Source organism: Gobius niger (assembly GCF_951799975.1).
Source record: "Gobius niger genome assembly, chromosome: 8".
NCBI lineage: Eukaryota > Metazoa > Chordata > Actinopteri > Gobiiformes > Gobiidae > Gobius > Gobius niger.
In genome coordinates, this window is record NC_136859.1 from 6,856,951 (window position 1) to 6,877,158 (window position 20,208).

A 20,208-nucleotide genomic window follows, 5' to 3' on the forward strand; every position below is an offset into this window, starting at 1 on the left:
AATTTCTAAAGTCTGGCCCAACACTGCAAAACATGTCCCACAACTACTATTCGATGCAAAAGGACTTACCAAGTTTAGTTTAGTTGTAGAAAAGCATCTTAGTGATCATCAAAATTAAAATCTGTATTGTAAATTGATACCAACATTTGAGGAAAACAACACTCAGGGCTCGTCCGGGATTTGAACCCGGGACCTCTCGCACCCTAAGCGAGAATCATACCCCTAGACCAACGAGCCACGCAGCTTCCACGTAAAGTATCCCATTCCATAGACCATGGATAGACTCACGTGCCACGTCAACTGTACGGGGCAACTTTAGACTGACGCTCAAACTCGTCCAATCCACTGGACTTTGGCGCCACCTGGAGGAGATCTGAAATAATACACTAGAGTAGTCGCCTAGCACAGGGGTTCCGGGACCCCAAAAATTGACACGTAAAGAACTCGGGACCCACGTGACACTCTTACGCTACTTCAGGGCATAATTATGTAAGGGATGTATGTATAGAACGCTGGTCATTATCGGGAAAATAAGTACCAACAGGGCGAACCGGACCCCGATAATGACCAGCGTTCTATACATTATCCCTTTATCCCTTTAAATCAATGTAATAAGTTTAAAACTGTCTATTTTGGATATTTGAAAAGATTTCACAAATTATATGCTGTTTCACACACACAAAAAATCATAAAAAACAATAGCAGTTTACTTTTTATTTAATCTTGAAATCATATGGACATGGTCTGGTGTGGACATGTTCCCACCAACGTTGGCCTGGCAGGGATAAGTACCCACCAATATTTCACAATTTTCAGAGAGGACGTTCATCATCACAACACTTTTTGTTTCGTGTGTACTTTATTTCATCTTTCAAACTTTATTGATTAAAAAATATAACATCATGAAACAGAACAAATGCATATCATAAGATTGAATTGATGACAGTCAGAGCATAACAACAGCAACAGGGCGAGGATGCATTGGCGCACTGTAAACATGAATAATGTTGATTACAAAAAAAGGGTACATAAAATGCAGATTATATATTACCCAGGAGTACATGCTACATGTTTTGCACATGAGCAAATGTTTAGTCAATGACCCCCATGATCTCTATCTGCTCGGAGTAACTATAGTTACCGTCTTCAGTTTTACTATTTACATAAGACCCTGAGTGACAATAACATGACACTAAATACAATGTGCTCTTAATATTCAATAAAAACTGAGGTTATGTTACACTGTCAGAAACCTCAGCTGGAGGAGAAAAGGAGTGCAAATTCTGACAGCACTGCATACCACTGTGGTAAAGAAAATATATATAATTACTCCAATGTAAAAACAAGAAACCCTAGTTTCAACTGTAGCTGAGGTAAGGCTCATGTGTTCCCCAGTTCCTAGTCAAGGTACCTGTGTACAAGTGCATTTGAAAACGGGATTTTCCACGAATGCAAAAACGTGGTGCTGTAAAGGGCTAACATTTGATGAATTGTTTTTTTTAATTTGCATTAAGAAGTGCAAAAAATACTTTGGATAATATTGATTAAGGCAGCCCTGATCAACGGATTAAGACAAGTTGAAAAATAGTCCATGCAAGGTTGGATCTATTCAAATTTCCAAGTTCCAATATTTTCTTTTTCTCTGACTCACATTTCCTCTTGTTGCTTATTGAAGTTTTACTTAGAACCTTGTTAAGATTCAACCACGCAAAATGTTAATGTTTGACATCTTACTACTGGTCTTAAACTTTGGATCGGGACAGTATTCACCACTCAAAAGGCAGCACTGATACACCAACAAACGAGCTCGGAACAATGTGTCACTCAAAAGTGTTAGTGTGAAGCATTTGTTCCCCTGCGCTTTAGCTTGTGCTTGTAAATGTACGGATTAAGGTCGAATCCAAACAGACTGAACCGAAAGTGCTAAACTGAAACGGTTCAATACACCCACGTGTGCTGTTGCACCCTTAAAAACCATAATCATCAGAGCCATCATCATCGTTATCATCATCATCGTTATCATCATCGTCATCATCATCATAGTCATCCTCATCATCCTCATTATCATTGTCACCACAGAGATCAAATATGTCAGCATTATAGTCATCACCATTGTCATCATTATCATCATCATTGTCATCATCATCATAATCATCATCATTATCACAATCATCATTGTCATCATAGCCATCAAGAAGGTTATCATCATTGTCATCATAATCATCATCATCACCATCCTCATCCTCCTCATCATCATCATAGTCATCATAGTCATAATCATATTCATCATTGTAGTCACCACTATAGACCATAAGTGGTTTAAAAGTAACGTCCAGATGACATTTACCAATCTGATCCAGGTCTTCAGAGAATGCATTTCCAGTGACAGTCGCACTCAGCTCTTTCAGGAAGGATGATCCAGACTTCAGAATCGATGTAATAGAGGAGTAACTTGACCTCGACATACTGCACCCATCTAGTCTAAAAGAGGGAAGGTACAATTTATTTAATACTATTAAACATCAACTCTTCGCGCTGGATCTTGCAGTTCACAGCTCAAGCTGTTTAGCAGACGGTTGTGCAGACGGGTGGCGCTCCCTGCAATCATCAGTGTCACACCTGGCACAAAACGTCGGCAGGACGGGGGGTGGACAGACTCGCATTGCGATGATATGGTGCTTCCCATGCTTTTCCCAGACCACTACTGCCGATGGCGGCATTGGACACCGCTCGAATGCATAAATTTACCATTAATTAATTGATCAGAAACTGTCATATCGGCTGCGGAGGAGTTGCAGAGTTATGCTGTAGTTGCAAGAAAATTGTAGCTTATTGGAATAGTTGTGCTGCAGTCACAGGATTATTATAGCGGCTGAATTGAAAAAAAAACGTTTGCTGTGCGCCCTGTTTGTGAAATGCAATCCTTTTTTTTAGACTGAGCTGTACACGAGGAGCATCAATGTAAAAAGGAAACACGAGGCTTGTGACCAACCAATCGCTGATGCTCTTCATTCATCGGGAGGTAAACGCAGCACAGTGCACTTACACATGTTGTAAATGTCACCTTAAAATGCAGATTATGTGTGGTGCTGTGGCACTTGAAGGCATGTGTGGTTTATGGAAAACTGTTGTTTTAGTGTTAGGGGTGTGCGCGTTGATCTACTGCACATGTTCCGGGCATTTGGATGCAAGGTGACACAAGGGGGCGCCCTTCCAACCTTCTCAGTGTAAATGTGAGTTGACTTTCTTCAGAGTGAGACTTTAGCTCAGACAGTTAGGGTTAGGGTTTGTTTGGGTTTTTTTTTTAGAATGAGAGTAAATCACACAAAAAAAAAAAAAAAGATTAGATTTTCAACTATTTTTCTTTTTGTAATTGTAATAATAATTTTCCATATATTATGTTTTTACTACATATTTGAGTTTCAGAATATGATATGACTCTTACATGCAGCAGAAGTCTGAAGTACTGTCTAAAGCAGAAGCTCCATGACTTCCTTCTTCACTTCTTAGTCTGTGACTGAAGAGCAATGAGGCCTCTGACTTTTTACTGGAAACAAAGAGCTCACTGTATTTAGCGTCATGTTACTGTCACTCATGGTGTCTGACCTAAAGTCTCACTCTGAAGAAAGTCAACTCTCTCTCTCTCTCTCTCTCTCTCTCTCTCTCGCGCTCTCTCTCTCTCTCGCGCTCTCTCTCTCTATCTATCTATCTCTCTCTCTATCTATCTACCTATCTATCTAAATTGAAAAGCATAACATAGCAGTGACAACAAGAAAGACATCGATTCGCTCGCACCATGTAAAAATCGTTGACGTGTTAAGTACTTTCGTTTTGTTATCAAACAGCACAGCTCATGTTTCGAAAGGTTTAGCTGAAAGAAACCGTGCCATGATGTGGATCTGGTCTGTCCCTGCAGCTCAGGAGGTAATAATGCCCTTTCTCTCTTTTTATCGCTGCTTAAGTGTGAATTCTGCCCAAAACATGAAGTTACAGATGACGCTGATGCGGCCTGTGTTCTTCCTGTTGTGCTGTTTTGTGACATCCTGAACTTTTTTTATACACGCTATTTTAATTTAATTTATTTAAAATATCACAGGTACTGAAAAAAGTAGCACTGAGGCACCAGTACCGGAAAGCAGATATTGTTAAAGTAGTGGTATTGGGCACAAAAAACGGTACCCAGGCATAAGATTAATGAAAAGAGGTTAAAATTACATTGACAAGTCATTTTTTGGTGCAAAAACACTTTAACTTGTGGCAAAACTGCATTAAAAAATGACAGAAGGGCCGTTCTAAAGAGCCGATTCGGTCACGAACCTCATCCATATATTTTCTGACACCTTATCCAGGGCTGGGTCGTGGAGGCAGCCGCCTGAGCAGAGATGCCCAGACTTCCCTATCCACACACACTTCCTCCAGTTGTTCCAGCTCAGAGACATGGTTCCTCCAGCGAACCTCATATCACAAAAAACAAACAAAAACACAGCACAGACACAGCGTCATAGACCGCTCTATGCCCACCTGAGGAGAAGAACTGCTTCTTTTCCCAAATGAAACTCAGTCTAAATGGAGGATGCTGCTGACTGTGGAGATGTATCAGACCCAGATTTTGTGTGTGGCAGCCCTATGTAAAAAGACAGATTGTCCTCTTGTGTTTGCCTCAGGCAGCAGATAAGGCGCCCTGTCTAAATGATAAAACTCCAGAGTAGAAATGAGGTTCCAGCACTGCCACTGGTTAGACATACCTGAGCTTTTTCAGTCGACACTTTGGAATCTGAAGATATCCACAAAGAAGCTCTACTCCAGAGTCCTTTATGTCACTGTTGTTTGTCAGCTCTAATTCTCTCAGGTGTGAGGGGTTGGACTTCAGAGCCAAGGCCAGAGACGAGCACCCAGACTCCGACAAACTGCATTCTTCCAGCCTGGATAAAACAAGTCACACATTTCTTTTCTTTTTTTTTTTTCATGTGACGTTCTTCATAAAATCAAAACAATAGCCTGCGCCGTTGTTTGGAAGGCAGGTTAACGTTCCTTTCTGGTGCACTGTCTTCTCAGTTGTACATTTACTACCTTGTTACCAGTGCAATTGAGAATTATGACAAAAACAGGACATATTCACTTGAAATCAATGAATTCTTATAGCTCAGTGGGACGTTCGGATCTCTATAACAATGCTCTGGACATTGGGAATGATTGGTAGAGCATGTACTTTTATCATATGGCAGTGTGATACGGCTGATCAAACTAAGCCTGTGTCACCTCATAATGCCAATGTTTAACATTATGCAGTGCTTGTTCATTACACCTCTGAGTCGACTCTTTCTTTCTAAGCCACGCCCCCACGCTTTGGCCACGCAAGCACCACTTGTTTGTACGCAAAATGTCACTCTCTTCTGCTCCAACACAGTTAAAGATCGAGCCCTATATGATTAGGGTTACTAGAATGTATACACATGAATTAATTTCAATCATAATTAGTATCATTTTTGTAATTTTTGCCTGTAATAAAACTGTATGTAATCAAAATGCGTTGACAAATGTTATTACTTGAATTAGACAAATACTTTTTGAGCACCAAGACAGCATGAGTTGTTATTAACGAAGAAAATGTTAGAAATACCTGAGCTTTTTCAGTCGACAGTCTGGATTCTGCAGAGATGCACACAGAAGCTCCACTCCGGAGTCCTTTATGTTACGGTTTTTACTCAGCTCTAGTTCTCTCAGGTGTGAGGACTTCAGAGCCAAGGCCAGAGAGGAGCAGCTGGACTCTGACAAACTGCATCCTCCCAGTCTGAACACAACATATTATACATTTATTTTCAAACAGAACACAATTCATTCTCCCCTGCCTGCACAGAAACAATATATTCTAATCATTGGAGTGTGGATGCTACACTGTCAGAAAAGTTGATTTGTATTAATGTAGTAATAAAGTAATGTTGTAATTTATACAGTCAATATAAATGAGAAAAGCCAAAGTTGGAGTGGCCAGTATTTCTAAACTGCCAAAAAAATGGAAACTGTGGCAGGTGCGCGTGGTGATTACTGTGTGCACACGTGTGGTAAAAAACTGCACGTGACAATTATGTTATTTTTAAAACGTTTTACTGTAACAACTTCTTCAACCAGGAACATTTTGACATTGCACAGACCTGAGAGTCTCCAGTCGGCAGTTTGGACTCTGCAGATATCCACAAAGAAATTCTATTCCTGAGTCCTTTATGTCGCCGTTGTTCGTCAGCTCAAGTTCACTTAGGCGTGAGGGCTTGTTCGTCAGAGCTGAGGCAAGAGAGGAACAACTGGACTCTGACAAATTGCAGGACTTCACACTGTTAAAATAAAATAAAAGTGACAGAACCTCATGTTAGAAAATTACGTGTGCAGAAAGAGAAGGTGGGCGGGTGCGGGTGGAAAGTGTCTGGGTATGTGGAAGGTGGGCGGGTGCGGGTGGAAAGTGTCTGGGTATGTGGAAGGTGGGCGGGTGCAGGTGGAAAGTGTATGGGTATGGAGAAGGTGGGTAGGTGCGGGTGGAAAGTGTCTGGGTATGTGGAAGGTGGGCGGGTGCAGGTGGAAAGTGTCTGGGTATGGAGAAGGTGGGCGGGTGCAGGTGGAAAGTGTATGGGTATGGAGAAGGTGGGTAGGTGCGGGTGGAAAGTGTCTGGGTATGTGGAAGGTGGGCGGGTGCAGGTGGAAAGTGTATGGGTATGGAGAAGGTGGGCGGGTGCAGGTGGAAAGTGTATGGGTATGGAGAAGGTGGGTAGGTGCGGGTGGAAAGTGTCTGGGTATGTGGAAGGTGGGCGGGTGCAGGTGGAAAGTGTCTGGGTATGTGGAATGTGGGCAGGTGCGGGTGGAAAGTGTATAGGTATGGAGAAGGTGGGCAGGTGCGGGTGGAAAGTGTATGGGTATGGAGAAGGTGGGTAGGTGCGTGTGGAAAGTGTATGGGTATGTGGAATGTGGGAAGGTGCGGGTGGAAAGTGTATAGGTATGGAGAAAGGCGGGCGGGTGCAGGTGGAAAGTGTCTGGGTATGTGGAAGGTGGGCAGGTGCGGGTGGAAAGTGTATGGGTATGTGGAAGGTGGGCAGGTGCGGGTGGAAAGTGTATGGGTATGGAGAAGGTGGGCGGGTGCAGGTGGAAAGTGTATGGGTATGGAGAAGGTGGGCAGGTGCGGGTGGAAAGTGTATGGGTATGTGGAAGGTGGGCAGGTGCGGGTGGAAAGTGTCTGGGTATGTGGAAGGTGGGCGGGTGCAGGTGGAAAGTGTCTGGGTATGTGGAAGGTGGGCGGGTGCGGGTGGAAAGTGTCTGGGTATGTGGAAGGCGGGCGGGTGCGGGTGGAAAGTGTCTGGGTATGTGGAAGGTGGGCGGGTGCAGGTGGAAAGTGTCTGGGTATGTGGAAGGTGGGCGGGTGCGGGTGGAAAGTGTCTGGGTATGTGGAAGGTGGGCGGGTGCGGGTGGAAAGTGTCTGGGTATGTGGAAGGCGGGCGGGTGCGGGTGGAAAGTGTCTGGGTATGTGGAAGGTGGGCGGGTGCAGGTGGAAAGTGTCTGGGTATGTGGAAGGTGGGCGGGTGCGGGTGGAAAGTGTCTGGGTATGTGGAAGGTGGGCGGGTGCAGGTGGAAAGTGTCTGGGTATGTGGAAGGTGGGCGGGTGCGGGTGGAAAGTGTCTGGGTATGTGGAAGGCGGGCGGGTGCGGGTGGAAAGTGTCTGGGTATGTGGAAGGCGGGCGGGTGCGGGTGGAAAGTGTCTGGGTATGTGGAAGGCGGGCGGGTGCAAGTGGAAAGTGTCTGGGTATGTGGAAGGTGGGCGGGTGCGGGTGGAAAGTGTCTGGGTATGTGGAAGGTGGGCGGGTGCAAGTGGAAAGTGTCTGGGTATGTGGAAGGTGGGCGGGTGCAGGTGGAAAGTGTCTGGGTATGTGGAAGGTGGGCGGGTGCAGGTGGAAAGTGTATGGGTATGGAGAAGGTGGGCGGGTGCAGGTGGAAAGTGTATAGGTATGGAGAAGGTGGGCGGGTGCAGGTGGAAAGTGTATGGGTATGGAGAAGGTGGGAGGGTGCGGGTGGAAAGTGTATGGGTATGTGGAAGGCGGGCGGGTGCGGGTGGAAAGTGTATGGGTATGTGGAAGGTGGGCAGGTGCGGGTGGAAAGTGTATGGGTATGTGGAAGGTGGGCAGGTGCGGGTGGAAAGTGTATGGGTATGTGGAAGGTGGGCAGGTGCGGGTGGAAAGTGTCTGGGTATGGGTAGGTTGGTTGGGTGGTGTGATGGGTACAGGTTTGAGAGGGGTTTTAGGACTTTGTGAGTGAGTGAATGGGTGTATGTGCAGAATAGATGTTGATGACTGATTGTTGCTTTGCTGTAGCCGGGCCTGGTCCGGTTTGTGTTAAATAGTGTTTTCACCGTCAATCATTCTGTGTTTTCAAGTTAATGTGGATCCACATGAGAGGTATTTCCATAAGTTCCCTCAGATAACTTGAGTATGCAGGTAAACCAATAATCAGATGTGTTTTCAATTCAGAAATATTATTATTAAAAACTCCAGGCTTAACATAAGGCAGTTCAGTTGTAGATGTTTAAAGCAACTATCTTCAGGCAGCTCCACCTGCAGCAACAGATGGAGCTGGTTGATGTTGTACCATCATCTTTGTATTTTTTTTTTTCATTTTTTCACAAATGTTTATAACAAATAGACAGGCCCGCCTTATCCAACGGGCTAGCAGGGGCTGGAGCCCAGGGGCCTACTATTGTCAAGGGCCTATCAGAATTAAAGAAAAAAGGAAAAAGAAAAGATGATTCGTCGATTTCCATGGCAATCACTTCACTTCACGCTGTGTGTACCTGGAGTAGGCCCGCCCTTCTTGGCCCAGAGGGCCTATCAGATATAATCGAATTCCATAATATTGTAATTTGTTTGTTTTACCTGTCAATCACATACTGCAGCGTCAACTGACCAATTGGCTAGAATTTGTCATCGCATCGCATTGATACTATGACAAATTCTAACCAATCCAAGCGCATAGAAAGACGTAACTTATGTAGGCTACGTAAAGCATCTATTCACTTTCACACTTCTTGATGGCGACTCGTAGCGAGGAACAGAAATGTCAGTGAAGGAAAAGTTTGAGAGCGGTGCACAGAAAAGAAAGACGCAAAAGGAGAAGGAGCGTCGTGATAAAGAGCTGATGAGCCATATGCCGAAGCTAACGGGCTTTTTAAAATCAACATCCAGAGGTGGAACCAGCGCCGCGGACGCAGGCACCTCCACAAGCCTCGGCGAACTGGCACCCGCAGCCGCTGCAGCCAGCGCCCCTGACACGGGAGGCGCAGGCCGCGCAGCTGACAGCGAGAGCGAAGAGGAGACTGTTGGCTCTCAATCCGGTGAGGAGGAGCTGCTAGAGGAGGTGCCACTGCCTTCCCCGTATAGCCAACCCAGCCTTCAACCAGTAGCTATGCAGCTGCCATTTCACCGCTACGCCCAGACGAGTCGGGGGGGAGAGCGCGGACCAGTTAGGAGCAGAGAAGGAAAAAGACGCCGCTGAAGCAGACACTCCTCCCGCAACAGGAGGAGGAGTGGAAGAGGACTCGAACATTGTGGACCCTTTTAACTCAGACCCTGTTCGATGGCTGGGGAGCGGTCCTTTTCAAAGCTTTCATTGGTAAAATCTCGCCTGAGGTCAGGGATGCACAAAGAGAGACTTAGCCATCTTTCACTGATGTCACTTGAAAATGACATCGTTCGTGACTTGGACTTTACGGACATAATTAAAGACTTCTCAGCCAGAAAGTCAAGAAAAATACCTTTTTAAGATGTATAGCTATGCTCATTTTTATTATTTCTGCCATATTTATGCAATTTCTCCATCTGTGAGATCAATAAAGTACCATCTTATCTTATATTTTTGAAGCATGTTTTCTGTTTGCAAGAGACAGTCTGTTTTAGTTAAGTTGTAGTTTAAAAAAAAAATTTGCATTAAAGATAGAGATTTTGATACACATTGCAAGATGTCATTTAACATTTATTTTTGACACATGTAGGAGTTGCAGGTTGGGTTTTTCATGGGATTTAGGGTTAGGGTTTGCGCTGAGGGGGGGCCTACAATTCTGTTCAAGCCCCGGGGCCTATGGGTAGGTTAAGGCGGGCCTGCAAATAGAACAAAACAGCAGACCACAACAAAATAAAAACACAGAGCATCTAGATTGTACACATACAGAACAATTAAACTTTGTAAGGAGAGCAACAGAGCTGCTTTATGTTGCATAAATAACTAACTAATTATAGCAACAATTGAGAAAGTCAATTCACTGCACTGCATGTTTTGCTATGATCAAACCGACTGATCAGACTCTGCATGTGTTTAACCTGCGAGGGGAGAAATACAGATTCTCACTCAAGTATTTTTATGAGAAGGAGGGTAACAGACAGAACAGAATCTGTTCACAACAAGGACCATCTAAGAAATTATTTTGCTCTCATAGTAACACCAGATCTAAACCTGGTCTAGGGTCAAAACTGAGTCACAGATTGAAACTAAGATTTCACTTTTTTCTTTATCTAATAACAATTCGGACAAACTGAAAAGGGGAACAAAACATTCAAATTTGAGGCAAAGTCCGAGTAGCAAAGATTGGGATGTTAAATAGAACTTAGAATGGTTCGGTGTAACTACTGATTAAAAATCTTTGTGGGAACTCCAATTCCTGTGTGGACCATTTTTCTAAAAGATGTGGCTCTACTGATTGCATTATGCCCTATAAAAGCAGTGGAAATGTTTCCAATCACCTGAGGGTTTTCAGTCGACAGCTAGGAGTCTGCAGATATTTGCAAAGTAATTCCACTCCTGAGTCTTTTATGTTGCCGTTTCCACTCAGGTGTAGTTTCCTCAGGTGTGAGGGGTTGGACTTCAGAGCCGTCGCCAGAGAGGAACAGCTGAACTCTGACAAATTGCACTCTTCCAGTCTGAAAGAATAAAAAACATTCACTGGAACAAGCCACTGTTTCTCACCAAAGACAAAAATATACCCAAAATATAATATTTGTTTCAGTGAAGGTAAATAAATGTAAATAATCCAATCCGAGCCATCTGTTTCTCTTCTTCAGAAACAGACAGCAAAGTTCAAATGATGTCTGCAAACACATATTGTCCAAAACATTCTGACATAAATTATGACATTAGAATTTAATGTTCAAATTATATTCATTTGTTTGGTTCATACACTGTAAGCATTTCTCTGTAAAATGAAGCCCCAAATTCATTTATCTCTCCTCCTTTTGCAATGTTACAGACTCACTTTCACTCACTTTAAAACCTGACATGTAAATGAGTTTACTGTGTGAGCAGAGACAGCGTAAAAGTGCTGCTGTTCTTACGCCAGACTGAGCGACTTTGAGGCATCAACTTGTAAATTAAATGTATGTCACAGATATGTGATGTGTTGCAAATTGAAGTCTCCCACTACTCAGATGGCACACGCTCCTCTCTTTTAATGACAGGGAGTAAAAACATTACTCGATCAGAGTTTCATTTAAAGGAGCTGCTGTTGTTTTGAGGGGTCCTGGTCTGTGGAGTTTTACGCACTCTGGGGGTCCAAAGCTGACCTCTTGAGGGCCGGTTCCGGAGTGGCCGGCATTTAGGTCCAGAACGAGCACATGCACGTCTGAATTAGGAAAATCAAAAGATTCTTTGCGTACCCCCTGGAGCGTACGTGTACCACAGTTTGGAAACCACTGGCCTGGGCTACTTCCTGTTATTTGTGTCTGTTGCCAAATTTGGCGCATTGTGGGAAAATCACGCCTTTTTGCACGGAGGCCTTTTAGCATTTTTAAGAGACGCAAATCTCCCACTCAAACGCTTAGTGAATCAGGCGCTTTAGCTTGTTTTAGCAAAGCTAACGTAAAGCTAACAGTCCCAAATGATCAGGATAAGAGACAAAATACAATAAAACAATTAGGGGAGGGACTTAAAACGTGCTTATTTCGATTAATTAATTACAAAGATTTTATTTAATTTTTTTAATCGTATTTCCCACTGATTTCGGTTTACAGCGATTGTTAAACGCTTAAAGATGCTGTTTTATGGCCCTTTTGCTTTATTATTTTTTTTTAACTATTACTGTTTAATGAACTCTACAAGTTACATGAGTGATCAGAGTTCCTAAAACACTTAAAGCTAAATATCTATAAATGCCTCTGTTACTTAATAACTATACAGATTAACAATAATAAATCTAATTATTGAATAATTTCGGTGCTAAAAAATTGTTGTTTTTGGTTTTCAATTAAAATGCGATTAATTGCGATTAATTCATTACAGACCCATAATTAACTCGATAAAACATTTTTTATCGAGTCCCACCACTAAAAATAGTAAAATACTGACACTAAAGTAGGGATCAGTAAACTGACCGCAGACTCTTCAAATGACAGTCTGGCCTCTGTAGAAATCCACATAGCAGCTCCACCCCTACGTCTGGCAAGTTGTTCCTGCTAAGATCCAGCTCTTTCACGCGAGCGGGGTTAGACTTCAGAGCTGAGGCCAGGAATAAACAGCTCATCTCTGACAAAAAGCAGTTAATCAATCTGAAAAACAAACAAACAAACAAACAAACAAACAAGGTATCGCTTATTACATTGTAGAAAAGAGATATATCAGTACATATATTTTTTGTAATGCTGGGCTTACCCTGTGCGATTTTTACCATGACTTTAGCACGAATTGTGATCGCACAGCAATTTTGAAGTCAGATGCACAATCATGGAAATTTAACCTGATCCTTTCCAGATAATGATAACCACCAGACCCTCACCCCCCGCCAATATGCACCGAGGAAACTACAACGAAGGAATGAAATTTCAGTCTCTCGTAAATTGTCTTCAAGGGACTAGACGGAAGTTGTCATTTTTTGAGATTCTTAATCTCAGTGGTACTATCCTGGTTAAATAAAGGTCAAGAAAAAATAAAAATTTTACTTGCTACTGCCACCTCAGGTCTTGCGCGTATAGAGTGCAGAAATGAGAAGAGTTAAGAGCTGTTCTAGACACACACAATAATATAACACCAACTAGAAATTCTGCTGCAGCTCATGCCTCAAATCTCCTGAGCTGACAGTATTATCTTGATTAAAAAAAGTGAACAAATGCAGTTTCATCCCTAACTAAACTTGGAAGTGGAAGTAACTAAACAAGGGGCCCAAGAATGAGCTGTGCACAGAGCTCAAAAGTCTGTTTATCTAGGCATGGTGCAGTGCTTACAGTGAGCTGCCCTATGAAGTCACCCTAAAACTTGAAATAATAGAAAAGAAAGAGATGCAACCTCAGAGCTTCCAGTCTGCAGTTGGGACTCTCCAGTCCAGAACACAGAATCTTCAGCACTGACTCATCAAGGGAGATCATCTCCAGCTCTTGTAGATGAGAGGGATCAGACTTCAGAGCAGACGCCACGATCTCACAGTTTACTTGTGACAAGCCATGGGTCAATCTGCAAAAGCACAACAACATAGTATTCCTTCCAGAAAGGTCCATTCTAACTAAAACACAGAACCAAACAAATCCTATATACATTTCATCAACTTTAGTCCCACAAGAACATAACCAAACACAAGTAACTAGAATACTGCAGTATCACCTTCCGAAGGAGCCTCCAGCACATCGAAAATAGATAAAATATTAATCTGCATGGATATTATGACTTACATTTTATAGGAACCTTTTATGGTCCCCATAACTAAAAGAACCCTTAAGTAAGAATATATCGACAGTCCTAGCGACGGTGGGGGTTGATCTGTGAGATCTTATCCAATTTCAAATCACTGGCATTAACCCATGCATAGGGTCTCTTGGTCACCACATTTTAACCACTGAAAACTATTGAATTGATTTAACTATTGAAATCACACAGAAAGCAAGCCTCATGGTACTTACACTGCCTTTCTGCAGTTCCTCACAGCAGGTACTAGTCTCTCTCTCCCGTGCTGAGAAACATCGTAACTCCTCATGTCTAACTCATCAATGACCTCCTCTGATGTCTGCAGCATGTAGGCCAAGGCTGAGCACTGGATATCGGAGAGCTTCTTTGATGAGTCCCTCTTAGACTTTAAGATCACCTGGATCTCCTCTTGTGGGTTGTTGTATCTCATCTCCATCAGACAGTGGATGAGGTTTATGTTTCTGTCAGCAGAGACATCCTTCACATTCATTTCCTTCAGATTATTAATCATCTTCTCTCTCATTTCCTGGTCGATTTCCACTGGACCCAGCAAACTCTGTAGGAGTTTCAGGTTGGAGTCCAGACAGAGACCATGGAGGAACCGCACAACCAGGTCCAGGTGGCCATTCTTACTCACAAGAGATTTTTTTAATACTTTTCTGAGAAAAATGTTAACTGCCGCACGCTGACTCTTACTTCCCAGAACCCATTTCATGACTTCTGAGTTCATGAAACTTTGCATCAAATAAACTGCAGCCAGAAACTCTTGAACGCTGAGGTGAATGAAGCAGTAGATGGATTTATTGAAGATGACACAGTCTCTTGAAGATTTCTGAACAAACTCCAGCCTGAACCACTGCATCAGTGACGTTCAGACCCACCTGCTCCAGATCTTCATCATAAAACATGATGTTTCCTTTCTCTAGCTGCTCAAAGGCCAGTCGGCCCAGCTTCAGCAGCCGGTCTCTGTCTGCCCCTGTCAGTCCCCTGCCTTCTTCAGAGAACTCCTCTGACAGTTTCTGTGGGTACTTGAGTCTCCCCCTCTGGGTTTGCACTATCAGAAAGTGAGCGTACAGGTCAGTGAGGGTCTGAGGGAGCTCCTCCTGCTGCTCGGATCTCAACATGTGATCCAGGACGGTGGCTGTGAGCCAGCTGAAGATTGGGACCTGGCACATGGCGTAAAGGCTGTGGGACGTCCTGATGTGGGACAGGACTGTCTTACACTGATGTTGGTCAGTGAACCTCTTTGTGAAGTACTGCTCTTTCTGCTGGTCAGTGATGAAGCCCCGCACCTCTGTGACGCGGTCTATATACGTTGCTGGAATCTGACTGGCTGCTGCTGGTCGGGAGGTGATCCATATTTGGGCAGCAGGAAGCAGATTACCTCTGATGAGGTTTACTAACAGGGTGCCGATCTCTGACCCCTGTTTGACCTCAGAGATGACCTCACAGCTGAAGTCAAGAGGCAGGCGGCTCTCATCGAGGCCATCAAAGATAAGCACGGCTTTACTGTTGGCCAGAGTGTGAGCTGTGAGCTCCTTCAGCGCTGGATGGAACAAATGTATGAGCTCTAGTAGACTGTAGCACTCCCTGCTGAACAGGTTCAGTTCTCTGAAGGACAGCGGCACCACCAGGTCCAGCTGCTGGTTCTCTGAGCCCTGAGCCCAGTCCAGAGTGAACTTTTGTATTGAGAAGGTCTTCCCCACTCCGGCCACTCCACAGGTCAGCACCCTCCGAATGGGACGCTGCTCTTCAGGAAGGGCTTTAAAGATGTCGCTGCACTTGATGGTCAGGGAGTCTGAGAGAGTGTCCTTCTCTGTAACGGTCTCCAGCCAGTTCAGCTCGTGTTGGACATTAGCCTCCGGCCTCTGCCCCTCTGTGATGTACAGCTCTGTGTAGACGCTGTTTAAAAGAGTTTGAGGAGCTTCTCTGTCGATTCCTTCAGTCACACTCTCACACCTCCTCTTCATACTCTGCTTATGTTCATCTAGACAGAAAGATTAAAAACGTCTCATGATTGTCTGATTTTCATACAATCCCATTGTTGTTTTGAAAGCATACCTTCTGAAAAGCTAAAAACAAACAGAAGCATCGAAACCCTATTTCTTAAAGAGATTTGAAGAAATTTTATGTGAATCCCTTTTTGAACAGGAGTCCTGCAGGGAAACACTGGCACTATGTACCATTAGGTCCATTGAACATACCTTTCGGTATGAAAAGCGCCTTTGAAATAAAGTTTGATTGATTGGTTTGATTGAAGGACAACAGTTGGGATAGACAGGATCACTCCCTTTGGTCTTACATAAAGGACACAGTTCCACTACTGAATCATCATCAAGCAGTCTTCTCTCTCTGTAAACACATAAATCAGAAAGAGCGAGATTAACCTTTTAAGCATGTGGATCACAGGCGAAAACATTCAGTGACCTTAGGAAGCATAAAACAACATAAAGAAGTCTTACAGTGTTTCTGAAGGCCCAGGCTCAATGCTTAAGTCTGGAGGATCCAGCTTGGACCTTTTACTCTTCAGAGACTCACAGCTGGGAACAGGAGGTGCTGCTCTTTTTCTAAAACAAAACCAGATTTGACATCAATGCATTATTATGCATTATTATGCATTATTATTATGCAAAACAGGCCCGATCTTGTGTTTCTAAGCGCAGGTGAGCAGCTTTATACCCTGGCAGTAAGTGTTTGGACAGAAACCCATGGCGATGCACAACAGTGGATCATACCCAAGCTTTTCAGACCATACCAGACTATTTTCCACTACAGTGGGTGGCAGTGGGTGTGGGGGGCTCTTTAATACTGGTGCTAAAGCGGGACCCATCGATGTATTCGGGACATGGACAGTATTTAACTCACAGTGGGAGAGATAGTTTAGCATCTAATAATGGCAACACGATAATGTTAATGTAAAGAAGAGGAGAGCAAAGAGGAAGCAGCCACACTTTTGTTGTCGTCAGTGCGATTAGTAGCACACCCATGTCTCAGCCGCCCCCTTTTTTGACTTTGACTTTTTTTTTAAGTGACTAGGGATGGGTATCGTTAAGGAATTATCGATACTACTACTCTTATCGATACTCCTTATCGACCCGGTACTTTAACGGTACTCTCATCGGTACTTTCTGGGCGCACACGTGTGCATGCACATACCGCCGTGTGCTTTTTACAGCGGGTTAGCGGCAGCAGCAGCTCGGGGGGTTTAATAAGCAAGTCTAGAATGTTTTACAAGTGATCGCCGTGTGGAGGGCTGTAGAGGGGATGTTCTGACACCGTGCACTCTCGTGTGGATAATGGGGATGAATAGATCTGATGCAGGAATGCATCCACATCCTATTGTGTTTATTTGAGCACGCGTGATTAGTGCATCAATGCAGCGGCCCCGTTAAGAAGACCGATAGGGCCCCGGGGCCGTTATGATACCGGGTTCCGGTACCCATCCCTATAAGTGACACCCTCAGACTACCAGTGAAAGCACTGGTGCATCGTTGTTTGTACGCAAGATACCAAATTCATCTTAAGCAACGCTGTTGTTGTGCCAGGCGGAAGATCAATGAGCTTAGGAAACATATACAACAACATAAAGGCGATTTACAGTGTTTCTGAAGGTCCAGGCTCAATGCTAAAGTCTGGAGGACCCAGCTTAGACATGTTACTCTTCAGAGAGACACAGCTGGGCACAGGAGATTCTGCTCTTTCTCTAAAACAGAAACAGATTTGACATCAATGCATTAATTGCTCGTAACATACAGTACAGAAAATGCTATAAGAAATACTGGGCCCGATCTTGTGCTTCTAAACGCAGACTATAGACTAGACTTTTGTGCTGATGGGAGGCGCGATCTGAAATCTTCAGATGCATACCGTACCTGGCGCGGTAAGTGGGCTGGACAGGGGCTGGACAGACACCCAATGGCGATGTTTCTCCTCAAGCTTTTCCCTCTACAGACTGCACCAGTCTGGAATGTTTTCCGATACTGTGTGGGAGGGGGGGGCGCAAGTGCTGGTGTTCTGATTACGTTTCTGCAACACGAGGCCCATAGATATATTCGGGACAAGGACAGTGTGTAACTCACAGTGGGTGAAATAGTTTGTGGTTTGTCCTTCGAGAGCCTAATAAGATGCGCGAGGCTGTGCTCCAATGTCAATGTAAAGAAGAGGACAGGGAAGAGGAAGCAGCAAAGCGATTATCGTTGTCAGAGCTGCTTGTAGTACACAGAAGAAACTACCAGCCTGAGGGCGCACCATTGTCTGTGAGCAAGATACTAAATTCTTGAGCAACGCTGTTGTTGCGCCAGGTGAAAGATCGAGCCCTCAGTGAGCTTAGGAATCATATACAACAACATAAAGGAGACTTACAGTGTTTCTGAAGGTCCAGGCTCAATGCTAAAGTCTGGAGGACCCAGCTTAGACATATTACTCTTCAGAGACACACAGCTGGGCACAGGAGATGCTGCTCTTTCTCTAAAACAAAATCAGATTTTACATCAGGGCTTTGCTAGCAATGTACAGAAAATGCTATACAAGACATTAGGGCTGCGCAATTAATCGAATTTGAATCTAATCATGATTTTAAAATAGGTCGATCACTATAATTGCGTGGTGCGCTTTAATCGAGGAGAATTGGCCAGTCCTGTCTGGAAAAAATATGGACGGCGCAGCTGCAACGCCTGTCAGGTCAGTTCCTGGGATACTTGGCCCAAACAAACAGGAGGCACAGGATGGCACATGCGGCAGCCACAGGAGAGGACCTGGTGATTTTACGTGTAAAATCAGCTACAAAGTTGCGTTAACTCGTCTAATGGGCAAAACTAAAACTTGCGCAGAGCTGCCAGAGGAACAGGACGTGCACACGGGGATGAAGTATAAACTAAAGGAATAAACTATCGATCACTATTTGGATCATGTGGTTTTGTTTTGAGGCTGCAGCGGTGGATGAGCTGGACTTCCAACAGTGAATTGTAAATTTCATTGTGTTTTTTACTAATAAATGCGCTGTTTACGCATTTCTTTATGTACACATTAAGTTGTTAGCGCTTCACTCTGTGACGTCGTGGCCTTTAAAGGCCCCGCGGTCAAACAAACATGCGCGCGTCAAACATTACACTTTTTTGCGTCTCCTTTGCAGATGCCTGTGTGTTGTTGTGAGGGGATGTATGTTGTTCTGTGACGCTAGACGTGTAGAGCTTGTTTTTGCTGCTGAGTTAGCTGCAGTTTTCAGTTTGGCCGCAGCATCTCTTTACATGCTCGTCCAGGAAAGACCACATTTATTGTTTTTTTTTTGTTTAAACAAAAAAATCTAATCGAAAATCAACAACAACATAAAGGAGACTCACAGTGTTTCTGAAGGCCTAGGCTCAATGCTAAAGTCTGGAGGACTCAGCTTAGACATGTTACTCTTCAGAGAGACACAGCTGGGCACAGGAGATGCTGCTCTTTCTCTAAAACAGAACCAGATTTGACATTAATGCATTAATTGCTTGCAACATACAGTACAGAAAATGCTATAAGAAATACTGGGCCCGATCTTGTGCTTCTAAACGTAGACTATAGACTAGACTTTTGTGCTGATGGGTGCGATCTGAAGTCTTCAGATTCATGCCTGGCGTAGTAAGTGGGCTGGAGAGACACCCAATGGCGATGTTTCTCCCCAAGCTTTTCCCTCTACAGACTGTACCAGTCTGGAATATTTTCTGGAATATTTTCTGGAATATTTTCCAGACTGGAAACGTTCTGATTACGTTTCTGCGGTGTGGAGTTTGCTTCATGCTCATTAATCCCGGCGCTAAAGTGGGACCCATCGATATATTCGGGAAAGGACAGTGTTTAACTCACAGTGGGTGAAATCGTTTGTGGTTTGTCCTGCGAGAGCCTAATAAGATGCGCGAGGCTGTGCGCAATAATGTCAATGTAAAGAAGAGGACAGGGAAGAGGAAGCAGAAAAGCACTTGTCGTTGTCAGAGCTGCTTGTAGTACACCACGCCTCAGCTGACCCCTTTTACTTCCTAAGAAGAAACTACCAGCCTGAGGGCGCACCATTGTCTGTACGCAAGATACTAACTTCTTCCTAAGCAACACTGTTGTTGCGCCTGGTGGAAGATCAATGAGCTTAGGAAACATACAACAATATAAAGGAGACTTACGGTGTTTCTGAAGGTCCAGGCTCAATGCTAAAGTCTGGAGGACCCAGCTTAGACATGTTACTCTTCAGAGACACACAGCTGGGAACAGGAGATGCTGCTCTTTTGCTTAAACAAAATCAGATTTGAAATCAATGCTTTGCAACTATCATGCAGAAATATGCTACATAGTTTTAAGCAGCAACGATCTGTCAAACACCTTTGACATAAGACTTATTTGTAATTGTGGTTGGTTGGTCTTAAAAAAGTGTAACAAAGTGTTTGAAAGCCCAGGCTCAACACTAAATTCCGGTGGATTCTCCATAGACCAGTCGCTCTTCACAGACAAACAGCTGGGGAGTAGAGATTTTACCACCTGCCTTTGAGGAAAACAATG

At 43.9% G+C, this 20,208-nt stretch overlaps 1 protein-coding gene across 1 annotated transcript in view; it reads right to left on the reverse strand.

Moving 5' to 3' along the window:
• Positions 1-296: 296 nt before the first annotated feature.
• The window catches only part of LOC306966811 (uncharacterized protein), a gene marked incomplete at its 3' end in the record, with an annotated part of 49,372 nt that continues 29,460 nt past the window's right edge, over positions 297-20,208 (reverse strand). The window contains exons 16-25 of the mRNA XM_079561627.1: positions 14,571-15,676; positions 13,905-14,245; positions 13,297-13,461; positions 12,390-12,563; positions 10,767-10,943; positions 6,153-6,329; positions 5,621-5,791; positions 4,746-4,922; positions 2,234-2,481; positions 297-373 (exon numbers count right to left, since the gene is read on the reverse strand). Of these exons, the coding sequence (XP_079417753.1) occupies positions 297-373; positions 2,234-2,481; positions 4,746-4,922; positions 5,621-5,791; positions 6,153-6,329; positions 10,767-10,943; positions 12,390-12,563; positions 13,297-13,461; positions 13,905-14,245; positions 14,571-15,676 (2,813 nt within the window). The remainder of the gene's footprint in view (positions 374-2,233; positions 2,482-4,745; positions 4,923-5,620; positions 5,792-6,152; positions 6,330-10,766; positions 10,944-12,389; positions 12,564-13,296; positions 13,462-13,904; positions 14,246-14,570; positions 15,677-20,208) is intronic.